At 48.2% G+C, this 24,113-nt stretch overlaps 1 protein-coding gene across 1 annotated transcript; it reads left to right on the top strand.

The window, feature by feature from the left end:
* The first annotated feature begins 320 nt into the window (after positions 1-320).
* On the top strand, positions 321-24,006 carry smad3a (SMAD family member 3a). Its single transcript, XM_042061819.1, has 9 exons — positions 321-775; positions 10,814-11,007; positions 11,504-11,638; positions 12,364-12,438; positions 13,025-13,075; positions 14,471-14,683; positions 15,578-15,715; positions 16,153-16,297; positions 20,912-24,006. Exons 1-9 carry the CDS (start codon positions 573-575, stop codon positions 21,033-21,035), a joined length of 1,278 nt encoding a protein of 425 aa, XP_041917753.1. The 5' UTR covers positions 321-572; the 3' UTR covers positions 21,036-24,006.
* The last annotated feature ends 107 nt before the right edge of the window (positions 24,007-24,113 follow it).

The raw sequence follows: 24,113 nt of genomic DNA, 5'->3' as shown, positions 1-24,113 counted from the left end.
CACAGAGCCTTTGCTTGGTATGCGGAGAGACTGTGGAGAGCTGTATTTGCATTTGAGGCCGACTCCTACAAATGTCTATGCGGTGCCTCGTCGCATTGGCGGAGGATTCAAAAGAAAACTCCTGTCTTTTTGTAGGCCTATCACAATAATTCATGCAAAAAATATTACATTAGATCAAATGTGTGAACGTATAATGTCCTAATAATAAGTGTTTACGCCCATACTAGACGCATGATATGATAAAGAACAGGAAGAGGAACTATATTTCTTTGCGGATTGATACAAATTTTTGGCTCGCTGAATGTCTGCGCGCTGGATTGGACAGAGTTGTAGTGAGGAGAACTAGACCGTGATCTCGCTTGAGTTGCCCAGCCGTGCGCTACAATTTTAAACGATAAAACATTTTCATTCCGTATTTGCATACGCATACACCTGTTATGCTAAGTCGTTTTCAGCCTTTTATCTCTTTTTCGGACTATTTCCTGGATTTGGATTTGGAATAGCGTGGACATTTAGTTTATGTTACATATAATTATTGGAGGGTTTAACTCCGAAGGACCACTCCAGTCAAAATGTCAATTTTACCTTTTACACCTCCGATTGTGAAAAGACTTTTGGGTTGGAAAAAGGGAGAGCAGAATGGGCAGGAGGAGAAGTGGTGCGAAAAGGCTGTGAAGAGTCTTGTGAAGAAACTGAAGAAGACGGGACAGCTGGACGAACTGGAGACTGCCATCACAACACAGAACATCAACACCAAGTGCATCACCATACCGAGGTAGCTATCAACACTGCTAGTACCTCAGTAATGTTGCATGTGGCGTTGACCTTTGCATGCCAGCTAAACCAGTTCATATTAATATGCCCTGATCACTCAACAGGGTTTATCCTGTTGCAGTAAACTCAGCGTGCACAGCATTGTGACTGTATGGTGTAGCGTGCTGTCTATTGCATGCAGCTAGTCCATGCCACGTAGCTCCGTGATTTACTTTCAGCTGTCTTCTGTGCTGCAAGTGGCGCTCGTCAACAGTGGTGCAGGTGTTAATATCAAATTGTGAAAAATACAATTGGTTGAAAGGCCCAACCAGTGTTAGCATGTCTGGCTAAGTTCATAGTGGAACCTGTCTAAGTGGTCTATAGGCCCCTTCCATCCTACCAACCAGGCCCCCTAACATTCCATCCGACCAATAAGTTACTCTTCCGGTTTTAGTACATGCAATATTGATTTTTCTCAACTTTGAGAATTGTTTCATTGAATTTCAAATGCACTGACAAAGTTATTGCACCAATAGTAGTGAAATGTTACATAACACAATCTCTTGCACACTCTTGCCAACCTATAGCAACCTATTCCACTAATTCAGCATTCAGTCTTGGTAGGTCTACCCCTTGCACATTTTAGAGATTCAATGACGTGTATTTTACGAGTGCTGTGTTTTATAGGTTTGTTATGACATCCTAATAACCCATGCAGATCAGCCTGTGTATCAACTAAGCCTTTTATTTGCAACAGCAGGATTCCTAATATCATACTTTAAGTGTCCTAACTTTACCCAGTGTTCTAAAGGGCTGTCACAGGTGGCCCTATTGGTCTGGCTTTAGGCTACTGCATCTCATTTCCGCTGTGGTGTCACCATCTTGGACACATGACGCATCCTGACCACATGGGCTTATGATCAGCTTAGACTGAATGCTCACCTGAACTTGACCTAGAATTCATCCAGCTTTCCTAAGCAGCTGCAGAGTCGTCGTCCTTTGTTTTGAATTGGGTTCTGGTCACAATGTGTTGTTGGCTTAAACTTGAAACAGGTGCACAGATGACTGTGTCAGATGAGAACGGATATGCCTCTCCATTCCCATAGCTTTACTGTTTCTTTTTTTTTTCCAGGAAGGTTGAGTTAAACAGGCTTCTTTTGCCATAGTGTTTTTGGTGGATGTCTTTGATTTTGGGTATTTGAAATGATTGATAATCATTAATTGTAAAGATACCCCCCCCCCCTCCAAAAAACAAACAAAATACACAACCTTGGTCATGACCTGCAAACTTGACTATGTCTTGGTGTAGGTGGCAGTAAACTTGAAGAAGGGGTAATCTAAGCAGCCAGCATAAAAAGTTGATACACTTTGAAGAACACCTTTGTAGTCTTTCTTCCTCCCTTTTTTTCTTTCTTTCTTTCTTTCTTTCTTCCTTGAACTTTCTTTCATTCTTTCATGTCAATCTTTCGTTTCTGTCTCTCATTCCATTCTTCCCTTCCTACCATCTTCCCATCCTCCTGTCCTTCTGTCTTGACGAAGCCAGCAAACGTAGCGCAACCTCTTGTACCTGCTGGAGGGTAGGGTTTGCACTTGAGCTGACCTCACTGTGATGTTCCCCCTGCATCTGGACGGCAGCCAGAGCCGGGACCCAGGCCTGTTCTCACTTGCAGGCTGGAAACTTCTCAGGACTTGGAGCTGGGGCTGGGGCTGGGGCTGGCCTAGCCTAGCTGTTGAGCCAGAGAGAGAGGGAGAGAAGGAGGGAGGGATAGAGAGAAAGTGAGAGAGTGACAGAGAGGGAGAAAGAAAGAAAGAAAAAGAGAGAAAGTGTGTGTGTGTGAGAGAGAGAGAGAGAAAGAGAGAGAGAGGGGAAAGTGTGAGGTGTTGGGTGCAGACCTGGCAGAAGTCAAGATGATCTGAAAATTCCTGGATTCAGAGCAAAGAAGTTGTTTTTTTATTTGGAACAGTTGTCAGCCAGGTTTGTAGGATTTCAACAGGAGACATATAGACAATTAGTTTCTCTGACATCCGTTGGACACTCTACACAAAACAGACATTTCTGTGGGGACTGGGGACATTCTCTTTGTGTCTCTATCTGCTATTGACACATCTTTAATTAAAGACCTTTAAAGGTATAACAAATAAATCAATCTAGCAGCAAGATTTAACATGTACCCAATAAATGTCTGATGTACACAAATTTTCTACCTCTGTCTAATAAATGAACATTAAATGTCTAATGTTCACAGATGTTTTATAAAATGTGTGCTCAACCATTTGTGGAATGCATTGAGATATTACATCATTCAACAAGCATTGAACTTTAAGGGAAGTATTACTACATAAATACTACTACATGCTATCTGTATCCTGCATAAAACTCAGTCCCTGGTATGATTAATAGGTCTAGTAGCCATATGTTGTTTAGCCTGATCATCTGACAAGCTCCAAGGATTGTAGATGCAGAAGAGAGAGAACAGAAGACAGAAGGGTGTAATTTGATGATCTACACTAGCTGTCAACATCTCATGGATTCTTTGCATTAACATGGTATAGTAAGCAGAAGGAGGTTAGAGGTAAGCCGCCCTAAGGGGAAAGGCTCAATCGATTGTTCTCCCCTAATGTTTGTAAAGGGATCTCTCCTCCGTGCATCCCTCCTGCATCACACACACACACACACACACACACACACACACACACACACACACACCCCACTGCTTCTTCCGCCACCCATAATGACATCGACGGGCGGCCCAGACATCCTGTCCTCTGGAGGAGAAAAACAGCCTGTCAGAGGAAGTCTGCCGTCGGCCCAGCCCTGCCTGCACACACACACACACACACACACACACACACACACCTCTCACTCCGCAGCGACACCCAGGGCACGGGGCCAAGTGTAAGCATGAGAGGAGAGTCCCTCAGAGGCGTGCGTGCCAGCAGAAGTACCCGCCACCAGCCACCCACGGTCCTCCCGCCGCACCCTCGGATCGGATGAGGTGCCAAGCGTCTGGCTACTCTGTCACTCAGGTATCTCCGAGACGCGGCGAGTCGAGTCTGCCCGGCACGTCTCGTCCTGTCTCATCTGGGCCTGAGAGGGAGGGCCGGCTGAGCCGGGAGCCCGACAGACATCCGGAAACTGGATCTGCTTTTTTCAGAGCGGGGCTTTTTCTGTGATATGGGGTGTCCAGTGTCCCCGCCCGGGTTTCATTGATGTCACACACTCGTGCTGCTGTTGGCCCGCCGTGTCTAAGCCGCGCGGCTTTCTCTAAGGTAGCTGGGGTTCAGTGGGTGGCATACGGACTGCAGGGCATACGAGGGCACAGTGACACAGTGGTGTTAGTGTGGGAAGTCTCGTAAAGTCCCCCAGATTAGCCGCACGTTGCCCTCATATAGACGCTGGTGGCTCGGATTGTTGTGAGTGAACTCTTTGTGAGCATGTTTTATTTCTTTGCAGTGTGCTTAAACTGACTATTAACGGTCAGTTATACTGACTGCTAAGTTTGTGATTGTTTGTGATTGTGTGATGTGTCTACAAGTCAGTGTGCAGTGGTAGTAATGTGTGTGTGTGTGTGTGTGTGTGTGTGTTTTCTGTGCTCCCATGTGTATTTGTGTGCGTGTGTTAATGTTTGCTCGTGTGTGAGCGTATCTGTTGACATTTATGTATGCCATGCCGGCGGCTCAGTCAGGAGAGGAGGAGAGGCTCGACTGCCTAGCATGGCATGCCTGTGGTAAGAGCGTGCCCCCAGGCCCCCTGCACTCTCGCTTGCTTTCCCTCACGGCTCTGTGTGTGTGTGTGTGTGTGTGTACACAGGGTGCTAGGCGTGGTTTCTCCACTTACTGGAATGTGTGTGTCCCGGGGCCCCCAGGGCAGAGCGAGATGGGTTTTTGGCGAGGGCTGATATTTGGTTTGCGACTCCTGCGGAGGGGTTGAGAGGTCAAGGAGCCGCACCGCCGGCGCGCTAGACCAGAGATCCTCTCCTCAGCTGGCGATAATGGGCACTCTGTGCTGACAGACAACAAGGTGGCTTTGTGCCACGTCGCTCCGTCAACCCCCGCGCTACGTCAGCGCGAGTCCCTCTGACGTCCTTACTGTAGCAGCGATGGAGTGAAGAGGCGTGACTCACGCCCTGTTGTTTAGGAAAGAGAGAGGCGTTTGGGTTCACAGACAGACTCGTGCCAGAGCATGGGCGTAGAGGTTGAGTAAACATCTGGACATGGCTCAGCAGCGCTCCCACAGCCTCATCACCAAAGGCTGTACGTCCATCTCAAAGCAGCACACTGTCCTGGATGGTGTTTCCCAAAACCATAGTTGCTAACTAAGTTAGCAACTTTGTTGGTTGCAATGCAATTTCCCATTGCTAGGTTAGCAACTATGGATTTGGGAAATGCCCTGGCGGTGTTTCCCAAAAGCACTGACCTGTTAGGACCATGGTAACATAAAGAGAGAGATAGCATGAAAAGTGTCAATCTCTTTAGCTTCTGTAGTGTTGTGCTCCTAATGTTACTATGGTAACAGTGCTAAGTGAGCTGTTTAAGCTAAGCGGCGAGCCTTGGATCTTATTTTTCTCTCGAGGAACAGATGACATTTAATAGTGATGTGATGTCTGCCAGGATGCTCTGTTTGGTCCATGGGACGTCAGGTTTGGCTGCTGTGGCTGTTTGTGCAGAGCGGCTGCCTGCTCCTTGCGTTCTGGCCAAGCTGCCCAGGCTGGTAGTTACGCCAGCGCTCGGTAATAGGGCTCTTCTTTCAGCCTTTGTCTCAGCTAAAGGTTTGGACTCGGGGCCCAATTGTGCGCGTAGCCTGTAGGCACAGGACTGGTGGACTGGACTCTCCCGCCCACTCTGCAGTATTTAGTGGGCCCTCTCGGCTCCGCTGACTCGCCCTCGGCCAGTTAGCTCACCTGTGGATCATAAGCAGAGTCCCTGATGTTTACTCGTCGACGGCCTGATGGCTTTAGCAGAGGGAGGGGGGGGGGGCCTTGGTGCTCAGCTCAGCACAGTGCAGACAGACAAGGAAGCGCTGCTATTTTAGGAGGGCTTCATTCATCGCATAGATCATCCTTGGAGATGCGTAAATCGTTCTTGGAGAGACAAATTTGTCTGTCTGCCTGTTTCTCTCTCTCTCTTTCTCAAGTGGCGAGAGAGCAAGCGAGAAGTTGCTGAGTGATTGCGCCAACTCTGGCGAGGAGAGGAGAGCTTAGCGTCTAATTGGCTGAAATTGGAGGGTTTTTTTTACTTGGGAAACACATACACACACACACACACACACACACACACTATGGGATGACGTCACAAAAACAAGTCATTCCATCACGCCCTGCACTCAGCAGGGAGGTGTGTGTATGGGGGGGTTGTGGCTTGTGGCCATGCATGAAGAGGGTGTCGTCTGGGAGTGTGTGTTGAAGGGGGTGATCTGGGAGGGGGGTTAGTTGAGCTCCACACAGACAGTCTGTCATTGCTACTTCCTTTGTCCTACCCCCCCCCCCCACACACACACAGCCTAACACCCTCCCCATGCTACTCTACCGCATTCACATCAGGGGTGTCATTCAGTAGTCCAGCGAGCTCTTTCTCCAGCTATAATTAGTCCCTTTCACACTGCACTCTTGCACAAATAGACTCAAGGCCTGGACTGGTTACTCTGCTGAAAGCAAACTGACCTCTGCAGTGCTCCATGGCGTTAAAACTGGCTGAAAATGAATCCACAACAGGGGTTTTGTTCGAAAGTTCCTTCATAACAGACCAGTACCAGGATTACTTTTTTGTCATATTTAACTTTGTGAAGATGCTGAAGTTGTCTCAGACCATAGATCATCACTAATTTTGATGTGGTAGTTTGAGAGGAAGAAGAACACTTCCCAGCCCAAAAGTTGAGAGGAGTTACATGTGCATGGAAGTGTGTTTGTGTTAGTGTATGTTAGAGAAAGCGTGTGCCACTGTCAGTGTGTGAGTGTGTGATGCTAGAGGGCCACTGCTCAGACGAGCACAGTATGCGGCCTCCACGTATTTGTGTTTCTCCTGAGATTAGAGCAGTCCAGCCTGGCTAGACACACACACACACACACACACACACACACACACACATATGGACAGACAAAACAGCCCCCAAACTGAAGCCCTCTCCCCCAAATCTCCTCTTGCTCCCCCTAAACCCGCCCAACAGGCTGCAGTGTGAGTGGGGGTTGGGCATTAAAGAGCATGCACAGACACACACACACACACACTCCCCTCCCCGTCCCTCCGCACGCCCCCGCAGGCTCTGGACGTGGGGGTGGAGTAGTGAGGGGGGGAGGGGGTCGTGCAGTCTGGCGGTCAGCCCCCTGTTTGCCAGTGGAGCCAATGGATGGATCATTCACCCAGTTTTCTCCTTTCTTTTACTATCAGCCCAACAAATCAATACCGATTCTCCACAATCCCTCTCCGCATCGTCTCCGTCGTAGCGTCTGCCAGCTCCAGAGAGCAGGGAAGTGTGTGTGAGGCTGAGGCCTGCTCTGGAGCTTGTTTGCTGTCCCCCAAGTTATTCCACTGTCAGCTCAATCAGTAAAGTGAACTTCCTCACCCCCTGTACTGCTTTAAGGGTAGCAGAAGGAGAGGAGGTTGTCTTTAGCTATATCTGTCATCATCCACACTAAAAGTCTGCACAAAAGTCATTCTCTGAGTCAGTACTGGGTGGGATGAGGAGAAATTCATTGTTATATGAAGTCACTGGTTCAATTTATTCTAGTGAATATTTAGCTTTTTGTATGGTTCTAAAATGTGGGTGCATGTGTTTGACTGTTCATTCACGTGTGCATATCCCATGCCTTATATGTGCATATATGTCAGCTTTACAGCCGGGAGGCATGGGCACACATGCCAACATTTCAGCACTTAAGCGGCGTCTCGTGGCCTAGATTAGCCAAAGTCATTTTCAGGAGACCCTCACTTCAGCGTCTGTATCCTTTTTCATGTCTGGCTTCATGCATGCACAGACACACACACAAACGAACACACACACACACAAACGAACACATACACACACACACACACACACACACACACACATACACACACACACACACACACACACACACACACACACACCTACACACACACACACACACACACACACACGCACACACACACACACACACAAGCATACAAGCATACACACACACACACACACACACACACACATATACACTCACACACACACACACACACACACGGTCACGTGCTGGCGTAGAGTGACCGGGCCGTGCTCTCTGCCAGCCACTGATGCATATTTCAGGTGCTCCCGTGTCCCAGACGCGCCCGATGCATATTTAACCACGTCTGCTCCCGCCGGCAGCATCGGCTAGCCGCCGCCTTCGTTTCACCTCACCCCAGCTCCGCAGCGCTGCTGTGGCCCTGAGAGCTGACCGGGGAGTGAACGAGAGGCGAGGGGAGTGACCACCGCCGGCCACACAGTCCAGGAGAGGTCAGACTCCTGTCCAGGTCGGCTCTAAATAAAACATTCGGCTTTGAACTCCGCCCAGTAACGAATAGCGCATTCTCACACCCTTCCACTACTGGGGCACTGCGCTGACCTGGTCTGGAGCAGTGACCTCACCGCAGAAGAGATCTATGTTTGTAATCAGCTTGATTGCGCTAGCTTACTTCTGAGGGGAAAAGATGAACTGAAGTGCAGATGGTGTGTTTTTGGTTTTCAGTAGAGCTGCTGCACACGTGACCTACATGAAAGCACAGTTCATTTGCATCTCTCATGCAGACGTACACTCTAAAAGCCCCGTGGAAGCAGAACATGTTTCCCCTGGTCTCCGGACGCCGTGTGCGACGTGGTGCGGTGGGGCTAGCCCTGCCCGCTGCCCTTGGCGGGCCCTGCTAGAGAAGGAGATCAGGGGCTCACTCACAGACGCCATTAACCTTAATTTGTTGATGGTGAAGCGCTGATGTGTGAAGCTGGAGGAAATGGCATGCTTTTTACGGGTAGCCACACCTCCAGCACTTCCTCCTCCTCCTGTGCTTGTGTGTATGTGTGTGTTTGTGGGTGTGTGTTTGTGCGTGTGTGTGTTTTTTGTGCGTGCGTGTGTGTTTGTGGTTGCATTTGTAGGTGTGTGAATGCACATTGTCAGCAAGCAGAATAGGCCTGTGCGAAGAGCCTTTTGCTATGGGCTGTGGATTATTACATATGAGGCTGGTTGGGAGAGGCTGAACCCCTGGTGTTACATAATTGGTTTCTAATGGTGCTTTATATTTTGGAGATTTACTATTCCTCAGCTGGCCCTGTCTACCCTGTCATTCCTTTTCTCTCTCTCTCTCTCTCTCTCTCTCTCTCACACACACACACACACACACAGCTGGCCCTGTCTCCCCCTGTCATTCTTTCTCTCTCTCATTCTCTCTGTTATGCTTTGGCTCATTCAGTGTCATACACACACACACACACGCACACATTCTCTCTCTCTCTCTCTCTCACACACACACACACACACACACACACACACACACACACACACACACACACACTCTTATCTCTCTCTCTCTCTCACACACACACACACACACACTCTCTCTCTCACACACACGCACACACACTCAGAACTTCTGTTTTTTACATCACTGTTAATTATATTTTTTCTCTCCCCGTCCTTGCCTCTGCACTGCTTGGGAAGTGAGTGGTGCTGTTGTATGGAATGAGAAGCCCACTGCAGACCTTGTGGACTGCCAGAAGCAGAGGCAAAGCTCTAGCCTCTGTGTTCACACACACACACACACACACACCAGAGCAATGGGTTCGGAGCTCACACACGTCACCCCCGCACGCACACACTCACACACACACACACATACACCAGGCGCTGGCTGCTGGACTGGCTGGCTGTTGTTTTGGTTCTGCTGGGCACTTTACTGCTTACTGATTGACAGGCTTTATAAATCTCTCACGACCAGTGTGGACGGAGCTGATTGTTAGGCTATCCCATAGACGATGATTTGCTTGAAGCCAAGTGTGTATGTGTGTATGTGTGTGTGTGTGTGTGTGTGCGTGTGTGCATGCGTGTGTGGGTGCGTGTGTGGGTGCGTGTGTGTGTGTGCATGCGTGTGTGCGTGTTCGTGTGTGCGTGTGTGTGTGTGTGTGTTGGGCTGGGTGTAGTGAGGTTGTGGCCTGCGTCCAGCAGAGCTAGGGTGTGTTGACTGTGTGTGGCAGCGTGACTTCCTCCTTGCGGTTGTCATAAACATTTGTAGCAGTTGCTCCTGCCGCTGCACTCAGCTTCTCTCAATGAGTTAGGAAAGCGGCATTTTGTTGGAAACAAATAGCACACACACCACTTGCGTTTGTTTACACCAGGCTCCTTTTCTGGGTTTATGAGCCGCCTTTCTGTGTTTGGCTGTGCGGAGAATGTGACAAACACGGTTATTTTGAACCGGTCGTAAAGCTGTCTGTGGCCGCCTGGATCTGGAAATGTTCTTCCATCTTTGGACGGGCCGCGTCTCAGAGGAAGTGGAAAAAGGGGGAATGTAGAAAGAGCAGGAGGGAGCGGGACCTGAAACAGTAGACTCTCAGTCGCCCGTCACTCCTGAAGAGACTCTCTGCAGGACCATCAGTAGCAGAACCTGACACAGTAAACTCTCAGTAGCCCGTCACTATGCTATGCAGGAACATCACCGGAAACAGTAGATGACCAGCCAGTTACTCATTTGGAGACTCTCTCTGTGTACAGAAGCATCACCTGAAATAGCAGCCTGTCAGTGGCACTCTGTCATAGTCTCTGTATGTTCATTTTCTTCATCTTGTGTCTCATATTTCTTTTTTCTTTTTGTCTGGTCGTGTGTCGCCCCCCTGTGTGTCTCTCTCTCTCTCTCTCTCTCTTTCCATTGTTTCCATGTCTTTCTGTCTGTCTGTCTGTCTCTCTCTCGCTCTTTCCATTATTTCCATCTTTCTGTCTCTCTCTGTCTCTTATTCTTCTCACTATTTCACTAATAATTCCTTAACTGGTCTGTTGTCCGTTAACTGGTCTGTTGCTCCCTGTCCGTTTCTAACGGTCCCCTGTGTGGTGTCTCTCTACCCTCCCCCCTGCAGGTCTCTGGATGGCCGTCTGCAGGTGTCCCACAGGAAGGGTCTTCCCCACGTCATCTACTGCCGACTGTGGCGCTGGCCCGACCTGCAGTCGCACCACGAGCTGCGCGCCATCGACCTGTGCGAGTTCGCCTTCCACATGAAGAAGGACGAGGTGTGCGTCAACCCCTACCACTACCAGCGCGTGGAGACACCGGGTGAGTGAGTGAGCGCGCACACACACACACACACACACAAACACGCACAGCTCACCTGCCAGCGCTGTACCAGGGGACAGGATACTAAAGTGCATTCGTTTAATGCCCTGGCATGTAGGAGAAGTGGGTTGTGTTTTGGTTGCTCTGTGGTTGTGTGGGTTGTTGCCCCAACTCGCTTCTGCTCTGATTTATTGCTCTGCACCCGAGGGTATCATGCAAAGAGGATTATCTCTGTTTAGCCTACATGTGTTGTTTTCATTTGTTGAGTACTGTGCCCATTCACAGGGGGCTGCCCATGGCCAGTGAGGCAAGTGAGCAAGCGCTGGGGTTTGTGGGTAATTTTTGTACAGGCCAGTGCCAGTTGTGGCTGACATAAAAGTGTGTGTTGTGTTATTGATGTCATGTTGTTTATGTGTGTCTGTGTGTGTGTGTGTGTGTGTGTGTGTGTGTGTGTGTGTGTGTGTGTGTGTGTGTGTGTGTGTCTGTCTCCCTACAGTACTGCCCCCGGTGCTGGTGCCCCGGCACACGGAAATCCCGGCCGAGTTTCCCCCGCTGGATGACTACATCCACTCCATCCCAGAGAACACCAACTTCCCCGCCGGCATCGAGCCGCAGAGCAACTACATCGCAGGTCAGAGCCCACGGACAGAGAGAGAGAGAGAGAGAGAGAGAGAGAGAGAGAGAGAGAGAGAGAGAAACAGAACCAGTAAAGGAGTCAGTGCCCTCTGAGACATTCAGACCTAGACAGACAGACAGACAGCTCTTACCTCCGGCTCAGAGCTTGACAGACAGACAGACAGATAGGTCTTACCTCAGTCCTCCAGCCTCCATGCTCCTGCTGTTCTGAGCCGCCACCACTGTCTGTCAGAGCCAAGAGGTCCAGGCTGTGTGAAATGCACACACTGTCTCAGTCCAGCCACACACACACACACACACACACACACAGTCTCAGTCCGGCCACACACACACACACACTGTCTCAGTCCGGCCACAAACACACACACACACACACATAGTCTATGTCCAGCCCCAGCCCCAGCCCCCCCCCCACACAGCAGCTCTCAGGAGGACACCGTACTCTTCACACCCGCATCTCCCCACCCACTGCATCCTGGCATGTGTATGATGAAATGGAAGACCATATGTTACACACCGCAACATTGCACTGTGAAACATCTGCTGTTAGCATAGTGCTATAAATGTGTGTTTGCTATATGCAACTATATGCAATATGCATATGTTTCTCAGGCTTGAGTGGCTTTATGCTCTGCAGATTTAGAGACTCTGAATGCCCCAGACTGGGCGCTGTGAGTGAGATTTGTGCATGAGTTTAACGGCCCCTCCCCCGTGCTTTAGAGACCCCTCCGCCTGGCTACATCAGTGAGGACGGGGAGACCAGTGACCATCCGATGAGCCACAGTATGGACACAGGTAAGTGTAACCTGCGTTGGGTTGACCACTACGGCTACGCACTGCTTTTGCCCGGATTCGAACCCGCAACTTGCAGCACCTCAGATTAGGACGCGAGTGTGCTACAGTGAGCTAAAACCCATGGCATTGCTTACTAGCATGTCTCTTAAGGGGTTTGGAGGGAGGTTTATGTACATACACAGCTAGTACCAACTGGCTATTGTTACATAAGCACACCTGTGGCTCCAGGACTCCTACCTGGATGCTTTATGCTCTAAGGTACTCTGGGGTGCGTTTCCCAAAACCATAGTTGCTAACTAAGTTAGCAACTTTGTTTGTTGCAATGCAATTTCCTATTGCCAACCAACTAAGTTGCTAACAGCATAGGAACATGTCCTAGGACGCAGTAGAACATAGACAAACAAACAACAAACAAACAAACAAACAGCATAGGAACATGTCCTAGGACGCAGTAGAACACAGACAAACAAACAACAAACAAACAAACAACATAGGAACATAGGACGCAGTAGAACACAAAGTAACTATTGAGAATAATGAAAAGCCAAACTTGAGTAACGTTGAATTGTGTTTTGTTTTGTTGCAGGCTCACCGAACCTTTCACCAAGTCCAGTGTCTCCAACGCACAGTAACTTAGGTGAGCTGCTGCTGAGTCTCTGTGTGTGTGTGTGTGTGTGTGTGTGTGTATGTGTGTTCTTCAAATGGACATGTGAGAAATGGTTGGATTGAGTAGTGTATTGTTAGCTTTCGTATTGAGCCTCTCGAAGGCAGGAACGTCTGTCCATATGCGTCTGTTTGAGTGTGTGTGTGTGTGTGTGTGTGTGTGTGTGTGTGTGTGTGTGTGTGTGTGTGTGTGTCTGTGCTTTCACACATGTGTAAGAGAATGTATTTTGGCAAGCGGATGAGGTCTATGTTCCTCCTCTTTTGGAAGCCGTGTGGATAGCACAGAGGAAGCATTCAGTCAATGAACCTTTTGTCTTTTGTCCATCCACCCACACACACACATACACACACACCCACACACATACAAACACACACACACACACACACATCTGATCTCATTGTGGCACCGAGATAAAGGCCTCCTCCACTTACACTAATAATAATATCCTGTTGATTAGCGTCGGCCTCCGAAAAATCACTGGGGTGTCTAGAGGGCCTCTAAGCCGCTGCTGAAACAACAAACAGGCGACTTCCCAAGGAGGAGGAGAGGCTTCAAAGATGGCCATTGAGTGCTGAATCAGTCAGGCCATTTTTAAAGGCAATTACAGGAACTGCACTGCTGTTTATGGAAGCTGGGCTGGAAGCCTGTAATTTGCCCTCACTGCTCGCTGCCGCTGCTTGGTGCTGTTGGGGTCCAAGAGATGGCAGCGTTTCCAGTGGTGCCTGGTTTCTGTTTCTGGGAATCGACGTTAAACATTGACATCATTGTGTCATTTCCCTTCTCTTATCCTCCCTCTTCTCTCTCTCTCTCTCTCTCTCTCTCTCTCTCTCTCTCTCTCTCTCTCTCTCTCTCTCTCTCTCTCTCTCTCTCTCACTTTCACTGTTATTTTTCCCTCTCTGCTGTTTTTGTCTTGATCGCTGCCTGTGTCTCCCCTGGGTTGGGCGTCTCAGACCTGCAGCCAGTGACGTACTATGAGACCTTCCACGCCTCTGACCCTGACCCTGTGTGGTTGGTGTGTGTGTGTGTGTGTGTGTGTGTGTGTGTGTGTGTGTGTGTGTCTGTGTGTCTGTGTGTCTGTGTGTACTGTGGTACCTGTGGTTCTGTGAGTCTGCCTAAAGCTGAAACAACACGTGGGCGAGACCTTCCACGAGACCTAACCTGACTGTGTATGTGTGTGTGTGTGTGTGTGTGTTTGTGTGTGTGTGTAGACCTGCAGCCGGTGATGTACTGCGAGACCTTTCGCGCCTCTGACCCTGTGTGTTTGGTGTGTGTGTGTGTGTGTCTGTGTCTGTGTGTACTGTGGTACCAGTGGGCGAGACCTTCCACGAATCCTAACCTGACTGTGTGTGTGTGTGTGTGTGTGTGTAGACCTGCAGCCAGTGACATACTGCGAGCCGGCCTTCTGGTGCTCCATCTCCTACTACGAGCTGAACCAGCGTGTGGGCGAGACCTTCCACGCCTCACAGCCCTCGCTGACCGTTGACGGCTTCACAGACCCGTCCAACTCGGAGCGCTTCTGCCTGGGCCTGCTGTCCAACGTCAACCGCAACGCCGCCGTGGAGCTCACGCGACGCCACATCGGTACGAGGCAGCACTGCCCCTTCCTACAGATCACTCTCTCTCTTTCTCTCTGCCCACACATGAAATTGTGTTGTCTGCTTGCTCGTTAGAATAGAATAGAATAGAATATACTTTATTGTTATGCCTGCATGAAAATTATAGTATATAGTATAAAACAGTATAAATTACAGTATATAGTATAAAACACATAGGAAACATAGAGTAGACACATTCAATCCATTACACACAGACATATATCCATAGAATTGACACAGCCCACACATGCCCACTCCTGCTTTGCCCTTTTCCCTCCTTCTCTCTCTCTCTCTCTCTCTCTCTCTCTCTCTCTCTCAATTCAATTCAATTCAAATATGCTTTATTGGTACGACAAAACATATGATGCATTGCCAAAAGCGTTCACAGGAATAATAATAATTACAAAAAAGTAAACAAACAAACATATACAAACATTACAAACATTACAAACATTTACACTTCATCAATACACTGTGTGTGTGTGTGTGTGTGTGTGTGTGTGTGTGTGTGTGTGTGTGTGTGTGTGCGTGTGTGTGCGTGTGTGTGTGTGTGCGTGTGGGCGCGTTGCTCAGTGGTCACTCCTCTTTCTATCACAGTTGTATATGTAGTGTGCTCTCTCTCTCTCTCTCTCTCTCCTCTCCCACTCACACCATATGCACACACTTTTTCTTTTTATTGTCTGCTTGTTGGTACAAATTACATTATATTACAGCAGACACTTCTTGACCAACAAATCTGTTGTAACTTTGTAAGTCCAGTATTCCAGTTGTGGTAAGAGTAGCGTCTCCCGAGTATACCGTTGTAAACAAACAAACAAAAAAAAAACATAATCGTTCACTGCCTGGACCTCTCTCTTTTTTGTGTTTGTGTCTTCTGTAGGTCGGGGTGTACGTTTGTACTACATCGGTGGGGAGGTGTTTGCCGAGTGCCTCAGCGACAGCGCCATCTTTGTCCAGAGCCCAAACTGCAACCAGCGCTACGGCTGGCATCCCGCCACCGTCTGCAAGATCCCCCCAGGTGAGCTGGCTCTCGGTCTGACTTAGAGACCCCAGGTCGGGGAGAATTCATACCAAGCGTTTAGTTGATACAGAAATACTCTCTAAATTTAGCCTTCTGTGTGCACAGGAGATTTGTTTGTTGTTGTGGTTTATTATGTAGTGCCTGCAGTTGTTTGTTTGTGTTGGGTTTGTGGTTCACTGTTGCGGCTGATGGATATCCGAGCTTGTTAGATTACCAGGAAGAAGGCTTGGTCCAGCAAGCCCAGACCTTCAGCTGATAAGACTCAGACAGGCGCCACTTGTCTCATGCCAACCACCGACTATACAGATACTCAATAAACAATGTTAACAAAGTGCACTTTTGGGAAACACTTATTCAGAGTCATCTCACATTCAAGATTAAACTGACACTTTGTGTGTGTGTGTGTGTGTGTCTGTGTGTGTGGGTGCTTGTAGGTTGCAACCTGAAGATCTTCAACAACCAGGAGTTTGCGGCCCTCCTGGCCCAGTCGGTGAACCAGGGCTTCGAGGCCGTCTACCAGCTGACCCGGATGTGCACCATCCGCATGAGCTTCGTCAAGGGCTGGGGTGCAGAGTACAGGTGAGGACACACACACACACGCACACACAGATTCACACCTGCTTCTTGTATCCAGGACCGCTTATGTCTACCCAAAGTTCCCGCTTCTCCCTGTTGGGAGTCCGTAAGTGTGTCACACCACTGAGCGGGTCGCACACATGCCCTGCCCGCTCTCAGGGTCGTCAGACTTTCCGCCACCCCCCCCCCCCCCCCCCCCACACACACACACACACACACCCCAAGCCAGCAGCCCTCCCCTTTCCCGCTCAGGGCTGTGAGTAATCTCATTGTTTGCTCAGGCAGGAACTGGCCAGCCCCTAATCAGAGCCAGTTGTGGCTTTCAACCAGGGAGCTGGAGCTGGGCTGGAGCTGGGCTGGAGCTGGAGTGGAGTGGAATGGGGGGGGCCTGGGGTAGAGCTGGGGTGGGGGGGGGGGGCCTGGGGTAGAGCTGGGGTGGGGGGGGGCGGTGGGGGGGTAGTGGAGCTGGGTTGGGGAAAGTGGCCCCGAGTCGGGTCTCAGACGGCCCCACCACATGTGGAGACACTTAAGTGCCAGCTCTGGTTTCAGCAGACGCCCACTTGCACTATTCCTTTTTTTCCCCTCCCTCACTCACTTTCTCTCCCTCACTCTCTCTCTCTCTCTTTATCTGTCTCTCTCTGTCTTTTCTCATTTTCACTACCACTCTTCGAATCGCTCTGCTCTCATTTCCTCAGTTGCTTTCCATCTTCTCCTCTCCCTCCTTCCTGCTCTCCCTATCTACTTTCCCAGTGTCTGTTTCTTCTCTCTCTCTCTCTCTCTCTCTCTCTCTCTCTCTCTCTCTCTCTCTCTCTCTCTCCCCCTCTCTCTCACATATTCTTATTCTGTTTTTCTCTTCCGTCTGTGGTATATAGCACACCCCACCCCACCTCACCTTCCCTACTGCTGGTTCCCCTATCAGATCTTTATGAGATATTGTGGTTTGGGGAGGCCTCCATCCTGTCACGACTGCATAGATATTCTGCTCTCTCTACACCTTCAGCTGAAGGGAGGAACGGACCCAAACTTATACGACTCTAACAGCTCCAGCCAGGTCATGCTTCATTTGCCATCTGCCCAGCAGCAAGCCTCACTGAGTGGAATCAATCTTCCACATGCTGGGCCTACTGCGGTTGGACGCATGATGACTTTTGACTCTTGTGGGGAGAGACTCATTTCCCTGCTGGTCGTATTTTGTGCCTTTTTGTGGTCACCGTCCACTTTGTCAGTCAGACCGCCCATCTGCTCATTTAGGGTCTCACTCACTTATTCCCAAATACTTTGTCTTTTCCTTCTCTCTGTCCTCTCTCTACATCTCTCTGTCCTCTCTCTCCATCTCTGTCCTCTCTCTCCTTCTCTCTGTCTTCTCCCTCCATCTCTGTCCTCTCTCTCCTTCTCTCTGTCCTCTCTCTCCTTCTCTCTGTCTTCTCCCTCCATCTCTGTCCTCTCTCTCATTCTCTCTGTCCCTCCCTCCTTCTCTGTCCTCTCTCTACATCTCTCTGTCCTCTCCCTCCATCTCTGTCCTCTCTCTCATTCTCTCTGTCCTCTCCCTCCATCTCTGTCCTCTCTCTCCTTCTCTCTGTCCTCTCCCTCCATCTCTGTCCTCTCTCTCATTCTCTCTGTCCTCTCTCTCCTTCTCTCTGTCCCTCTCTACATCTCTCTGTCCTCTCCCTCCATCTCTGTCCTCTCTCTCATTCTCTCTGTCCTCTCCCTCCATCTCTGTCCTCTCTCTCATTCTCTCTGTCCTCTCTCTCATTCTCTCTGTCCTCTCTCTCCTTCTCTCTGTCCCTCCCTCCATCTCTGTCCTCTCTTTCCTTCTCTCTGTCCCTCTTTCCATCTCTGTCCTCTCTCACCTTCTCTCTCTCCATCTCTGTCTTCTCTTTCTTTCCTCCTCTCTCTCTGTCCCTCCCTCCTTCTCTGTCCTCTCTCTCATTCTCTCTGTCCCTCCCTCCATCTCTGTCCTCTCTCTCATACTCTCTGTCCTTCTCTCCTTCTCTCTGTCCTTCTCTCCATCTCTGTCCTCTCTCACCTTCTCTCTCTCCATCTCTGTCTTCTCTTTCTTTCCTTCTCTCTCTGTCCTTCTCTCCTTCTCTGTCCCTCTGTCATACTCTGTCTCTCTTCCACTCTCCATTTTTTACATTCTATCCCTCTCTCATTCTTTTCTGTCTCTCTCTCCCTCTCCTACTCTCTCTCTCTCTTTCTCTCTCTCTCTCTCTCTCTCTCTCTCTCTCCCTCCCCCGTCCTCCTCCTGTGTGACTGTAGCTGTCTATGTGTCCGTGCATGGAGATGTAATCAGCGGGGAGGGACGGGCTTGGGGAGCTGGATTTACTGCCGGCCTGTTGGCCGCTGGATGAGGGGGAGGCCGCCTCCGCGAAGCGCTGTTCAAGTGGGTTTCGCAACGGCGCAGAGGAGAGGCCGTTAAGACCGGTCACTCCAGGACAATTGTGGCCCGCTGCTCTAGGGAGAGGGCCTTTTGAGTGTAACGTTCAAGGGTCTGTAAGGAGCACTGGCCCGACGTGTGGCTCTGGACGAGAGAAGGAGATGAGAGGAGGGACAGAGGAGAGAGATGAGAGGAGAGGAGAGTGATGAGAGGAAAGACAGAGGAGAGGAGAAAGAGAGAGAGAGAGGAGTGGAGACAGAAGAGAAAGGAGGGGTGAGATGAAAGAGAGGAAAAAGGGAGAGAAGAGGAGTGGAGAGAGAGAAGAGAATAGGAGAGGAAAGTGCTCCCTGAGACGTGACTCGGCTGGAGAGTGGGGGCGGCTGTGGAGTGTTGCGTAAGGAGGAAGGAATGCAGGAGCCTCTGTTTGGCACCAGCCTCGGTCCCTGTGAGGGACGTGTGTGTGTGCGTGGTTGCATGTGTGTGTGTGTGTGTGTGAGTGAGAGAGAGAGAGAGAGAAGAGAGAGAGAGAGAGAGAGAGAGAGAGAAAGGGATAGGGGTCAGGTCCAGGCAGTTCTGTGTCCCCTGCAGCCCAGTGCCCCCAGACTGAGAAGTCTCCTCAGTGGAGCAGAGGGAGGGTTAGGTGACACACACACACACACACACACACACACAGAATGCCTGGAATTCTCTGCAGAGCACTCATACGGACTCTTAAGCATTTTTGCACATTTTTGGCAGCAGTGCATTGGCTTTGTGTGCCCTTGACTGGTACAAGGCCAGGGGTTGGTCTCAGCAGTGGGGATGAAGTCAAGTGAACCAGGACATTCTCTGTAAATGGTACTTTTTCCACTTCCTTGCGTGCTCTTGAGCCTGGTTCAGGCTTGAGCTTTAGTTTAGCCTCGATCAGCTTTGATTAACCATCACTCTTGTTTCACATGTTCACATGTTTCACATCACACCCCTGATACACACTTCCTGTTACCATGCTCTTCTCTCCTCTACCTACTTCCTCTCCACTTCCCTTTCTTCCCTCCTCTACTTCCTCCACTTCCCTCCGCTACTTCCTCTTCTAAAACTGATAGTTCCGGTCCTTGATTGTGATTGGCTGAATCACGTTCGATGCCGTTGTAAAATGCAGCATAAACATACACCTTGACGACATTTCGTTCTATATTACTGCGCTGATACAAAAGTTAAAGTAGCTGCGTCTCGACGTTGCTTGGCTTCAGATAGAGGAAATATATTTCTTGGCGGAAGAGTGATTACCTATGAATAAATCGGTTTCATTTCTAGTTGCTGTGCCTTTACTTTATGAAACTTTGCTAGGTATTTATAGTAACAGTTTTAGAAAAGCAATAAGCCACTCGAGTCCATAGGTTACACTGATTCTGCAACAGCTAAGGGGGGTTCCGCTAGCGCATCGTGCCTAATAACGCCCCTTAGCTAACAGTGTAACCTACGGCCTCTCGGATTTATTGCTTAATTCTAACACTTTGACTAGTACTTAAGCACCCCTATCCTCCAGTACCAGTATTGACAGATGCAGTGGTAATTCCTATGTATAGTCTCCTCTGCATTGTAGCTTAAAGTTGTTCTATTGCTCTAATTGTAGCTTAAATGTTAATAGCTTAAATGTTGTTCTATTGCTCTAATTGTAGCTTAAATGTTAATAGCTTACAACTTATTCTATTGCTGTAGCTGTAGCTCTGTAGCTTAAATGTTAAATGCTTAAATGTTATTCTATTGCTGTAAGTTGCTTCGGATAAACGTGTCTGCCAAATAAATAAATGTAAATGTAAATGTTTCTTCCTTCTGTAAATAAATTGAGTTGTGTTAATCTATTTTCACGCAATCATATAGTCATAGTGTATTGAGACATTCTAAGGACTGGCTTTCTGAGAGCGTACCACGCAGAACTGAACCATTCCAATTCCTCCCAAATAAAATGTCTTTCCAGGCAGTAGGCTACATTCACATTCGCTATTTTACTTTAAAACACGTCAAACAGAATAGCTGAACAGACCATCTGTGCCAAGACTGTGAGTGGCAGTCGTGTGCGTCTTTTGACGGATGTTTCTTCATGTGCTCTAATGATTCTAAACTATTTAACATCAGCATGCTTCTGGTGTCCTCAGGCTTGTAATATGAGCTGGGCTCTTCCTGTGGTATGTGCAGTATTAAGCTGATAGTGTTCTCTGACCTGTGATATGAACTGGGCGCTCTCCTGTTTTGTGTTGCAGGCGTCAGACGGTGACCAGCACCCCCTGTTGGATCGAGCTGCACCTCAACGGGCCACTGCAGTGGCTGGACAAAGTGCTCACTCAGATGGGCTCCCCGAGCATACGCTGCTCCAGTGTCTCATAAGACGACACTCACACACACATACACACACACACACATACACACATATACACACAACAAGCACAGGCGCACATCATAATCTCGCACACGCACAGACACACACACACACATACACACACACACACACACACCACAGACACTCACACGCACGCACACCACACCAAACACCAAACACTCACATATAAATACAGTCCGTTTACAAGCACTCACATAAATAACACACTCACTATCTGACGCACACACTTTAGAGTGACAGGAAACGTACAGACCAAAACTAAACTGTCAAACCAAGAAAGCGACTGGAAGAGGCTGTTGGAGAGAGCAACCTCCCACCCACTCCTCCACCCACTCCTCCACTCACTCCTCCACTCACTCCTCCACCCACTCCTCCCTGGGCAACTCTCAGGAGCACTTTGATTCTGATGTGTGTGATGTGCAACAGGGAAAGCACATCACAAATAATGCTTTTTTTGTTTGTTTGTGTTTTTTTCCTGACATTGTCCATATCATTTGATTTTTAAATACATTAATTGTTTTGGCAGGTGGTGCCAAAATGCTCATACACATGCGAACTACATGATTTGTTTATATACAAGCAATAAGGTTTTAAAAAAAGAAAGATGATTTTTTTAGCTGTGCATACATAATTTGGAGTAGTGGTGCTAGTTAGTGAGAATTTTAAGAGCATTGAATTTTAAGTGTTGAAACAGTTTTTTGTACAGTACCAAGTTTCATACATTTATTTTTTGTATTTTTTATTGTGATTTCAATTGCCCAGTGTTGTGAATTAATTTCTTGTAAAGTCTTGAATGTCTTGTAAAGACTTTTACTCTCTACTCTCCTGAGCAGTATAGAAAAATAGATGCATCAATTTTCTAATTTTTCTTAACAATTGTGTATTCTGTGTGTGTGTGTGTGTGTGTGTGTGTGTGTGTGTGTGTGTGTGTGTGTGTGTGTGTGTGTGTGTGTATGTGTGGTCACGTCTTTGTTTCTTTAACCTGTAAGGCATGCTGTTCTTCCCCATGTTTAGGTAGCTACAGTCTAGCCACACACTAGGTGAAGCATTAAGCCTCTTCTCTGCATGCAGCCTAAGTCTCCCTTTATGACTGTTGGAAGGGGTGCCTGCGTTGAGACACCTAATCAGAAGTGAAACCTCTCTGAAGTGCGGAACAGGTGTGGTGCTGTCTGTCTGGGTCTGACTCATAACTGTCACTTTTTGTCAGTTTTTTTTGGGGGGGGGAGTTGTGCCAAGCTTGTGTCCACTCATATCAAACAGGACAGCGTCTGCTCTCTCTAATCTGACCACCCACTGTCCATCTGGTGTTTGCTTGCATTTGTTGTTCAGATGTTGGCCATTCTGTAGTGGTTGAGACGATTTTGACTGCCTTTGTCTTGCTTGCATTGTTTCAAGGGAGATGTTTTTTTTTTTTTGTGAAAAAAGTTCCGACATTTGCTCTCAGACTGAGAACAGTTGCCATTAGCAGTCGAGCCACTAAGTATTGTCTCTCTTCAGTCCTATGACCAGCTTCAGAGGAGGTGGATTGGCAAAGGATCTGCCTAGGATAGATGATATAGTGTATATATTTATATATTCCGTCTATATATTTATAGCATCAAAACTGCATGTGAGCACCATTATGCTCTGAGTATGTCTTGTACTGTACATATACACACACCTCTCCCTTATGCCAGTACACATGTGGGGAGGGGAGTATACTCTGTGTTTTATGAGGGGGATGAGAAGATGGTGCTTACTTCATCGATAAGTGATAGACGGAAGTGCTTGCCTTGCCTCAGTCTCCTATTTAGCACTAATACTTCCTGGTTACATTTGCAAAGTTTCCTCATTAGGCTTACAGAGAAACTCCAGATCACACAGTTTGCCACAGTTTGCTCATTGTCTGTTCTAGTAACAAGGAAATTGCGTGCACCAGAGAAAGGCAGTCTTGTGCCTCTCCATGCAAAGTGATGTACTCTCACCTGCCGTTTATGTGCAGTGAGTATTCCATGAACCAAGTTTAGCCCTTGTTCAGAGTTATGTTGTCAAAACACAGTTTCCTCTCAGGACCATTGTGGGTTTTAATCTCGTCTTGATTCAAACTAGACGTGTTCTGTACATACATATACAGAAACAGTAATGCATGCTTATTTTCTGAGATTTTTTCACTTTTTGTATTCTAGAGTCTATTTTGCTACCAAATATTTTTGTAGGAGTGGGAATGTTTTATAGCAACGTACTGCATTATTGATCGCTCCTTGCCCGTACAGGGGAGAACAGATAAGCCAAGAGCTGACAACTTTGGGGATAAGGAATTTCTCTATGTTTCTCTATGTTTTTTTATTCTGTATGTTTATTGTGACAGAGGGGGAGAGTTTGATTAGATGTTTCTGAAATAAAAGGGAACGCTTGACATGGTAGGCTGTGTACATATTTAAACCAATACCAGTTTTGTGTGCAGTCACTGGTTTCTTTTTTAAATTCTTTTGAGGAGCAGTCGCTCACTCCTCTGAGACTGTCTTTGTACTTCTTTGGAGGAAGGATGAAAAAAGCCCCTCGAACACTTCAGAGGGATCTGAGAAACCAGTGCTGTTAACTTCCCCTACTTTTTTAAAACCTTTGGTAAACACAGAGGGGTAAACCGATATTTGGGTTTGTCGAGGATGGCACACAAGGTCCACTTCACCCTCCCTGCGGTCCGCCTGGCCTGTGTGGGCCAAGGGCAGTGCCGTCTCTGAGGCTGGCACAGACACAATGGCGGGGCTCATTAGTCAGCGGTGCATGGAGACTCCCTCTTTCACACACACACAGCACTTACAGTGGTACACTTATGCTCCTTGCACTTCCGATGGCGCACATGGTCCACCATATTTAAGTTCGAGAATAATTGGTTGAAAATGAACAAAGTTATGTCTGAGTCTCACTTGTCTTGATTCTGTAGTTTCCCCCCAAACACACATTTATATATATATATATATATATATATATATATATATATATATATATATATATATATATATATATATATATATATATATATATATATATATATGTGTGTGTGTGTGTATATTTAAATTTTGTTA

The sequence above is a fragment of the Alosa sapidissima genome, chromosome 14, assembly GCF_018492685.1.
Source record: "Alosa sapidissima isolate fAloSap1 chromosome 14, fAloSap1.pri, whole genome shotgun sequence".
Taxonomy (NCBI): domain Eukaryota; kingdom Metazoa; phylum Chordata; class Actinopteri; order Clupeiformes; family Clupeidae; genus Alosa; species Alosa sapidissima.
The sequence above is the reverse complement of the archived record's forward strand: the minus strand, read 5'-3'. Positions and strand labels throughout refer to the sequence as shown.

Excerpts from the sequence above, each read along its gene's own strand:
- smad3a (XM_042061819.1), top strand. The coding sequence starts at position 573 with ATGTCAATTTTACCTTTTACACCTCCGATTGTGAAAAGACTTTTGGGT. Across the intron at positions 776-10,813 it reads AAGTGCATCACCATACCGAG|GTCTCTGGATGGCCGTCTGC; the intron begins GTAGCTATCAAC and ends TCCCCCCTGCAG. Across the intron at positions 14,684-15,577 it reads GCTCACGCGACGCCACATCG|GTCGGGGTGTACGTTTGTAC; the intron begins GTACGAGGCAGC and ends TGTCTTCTGTAG.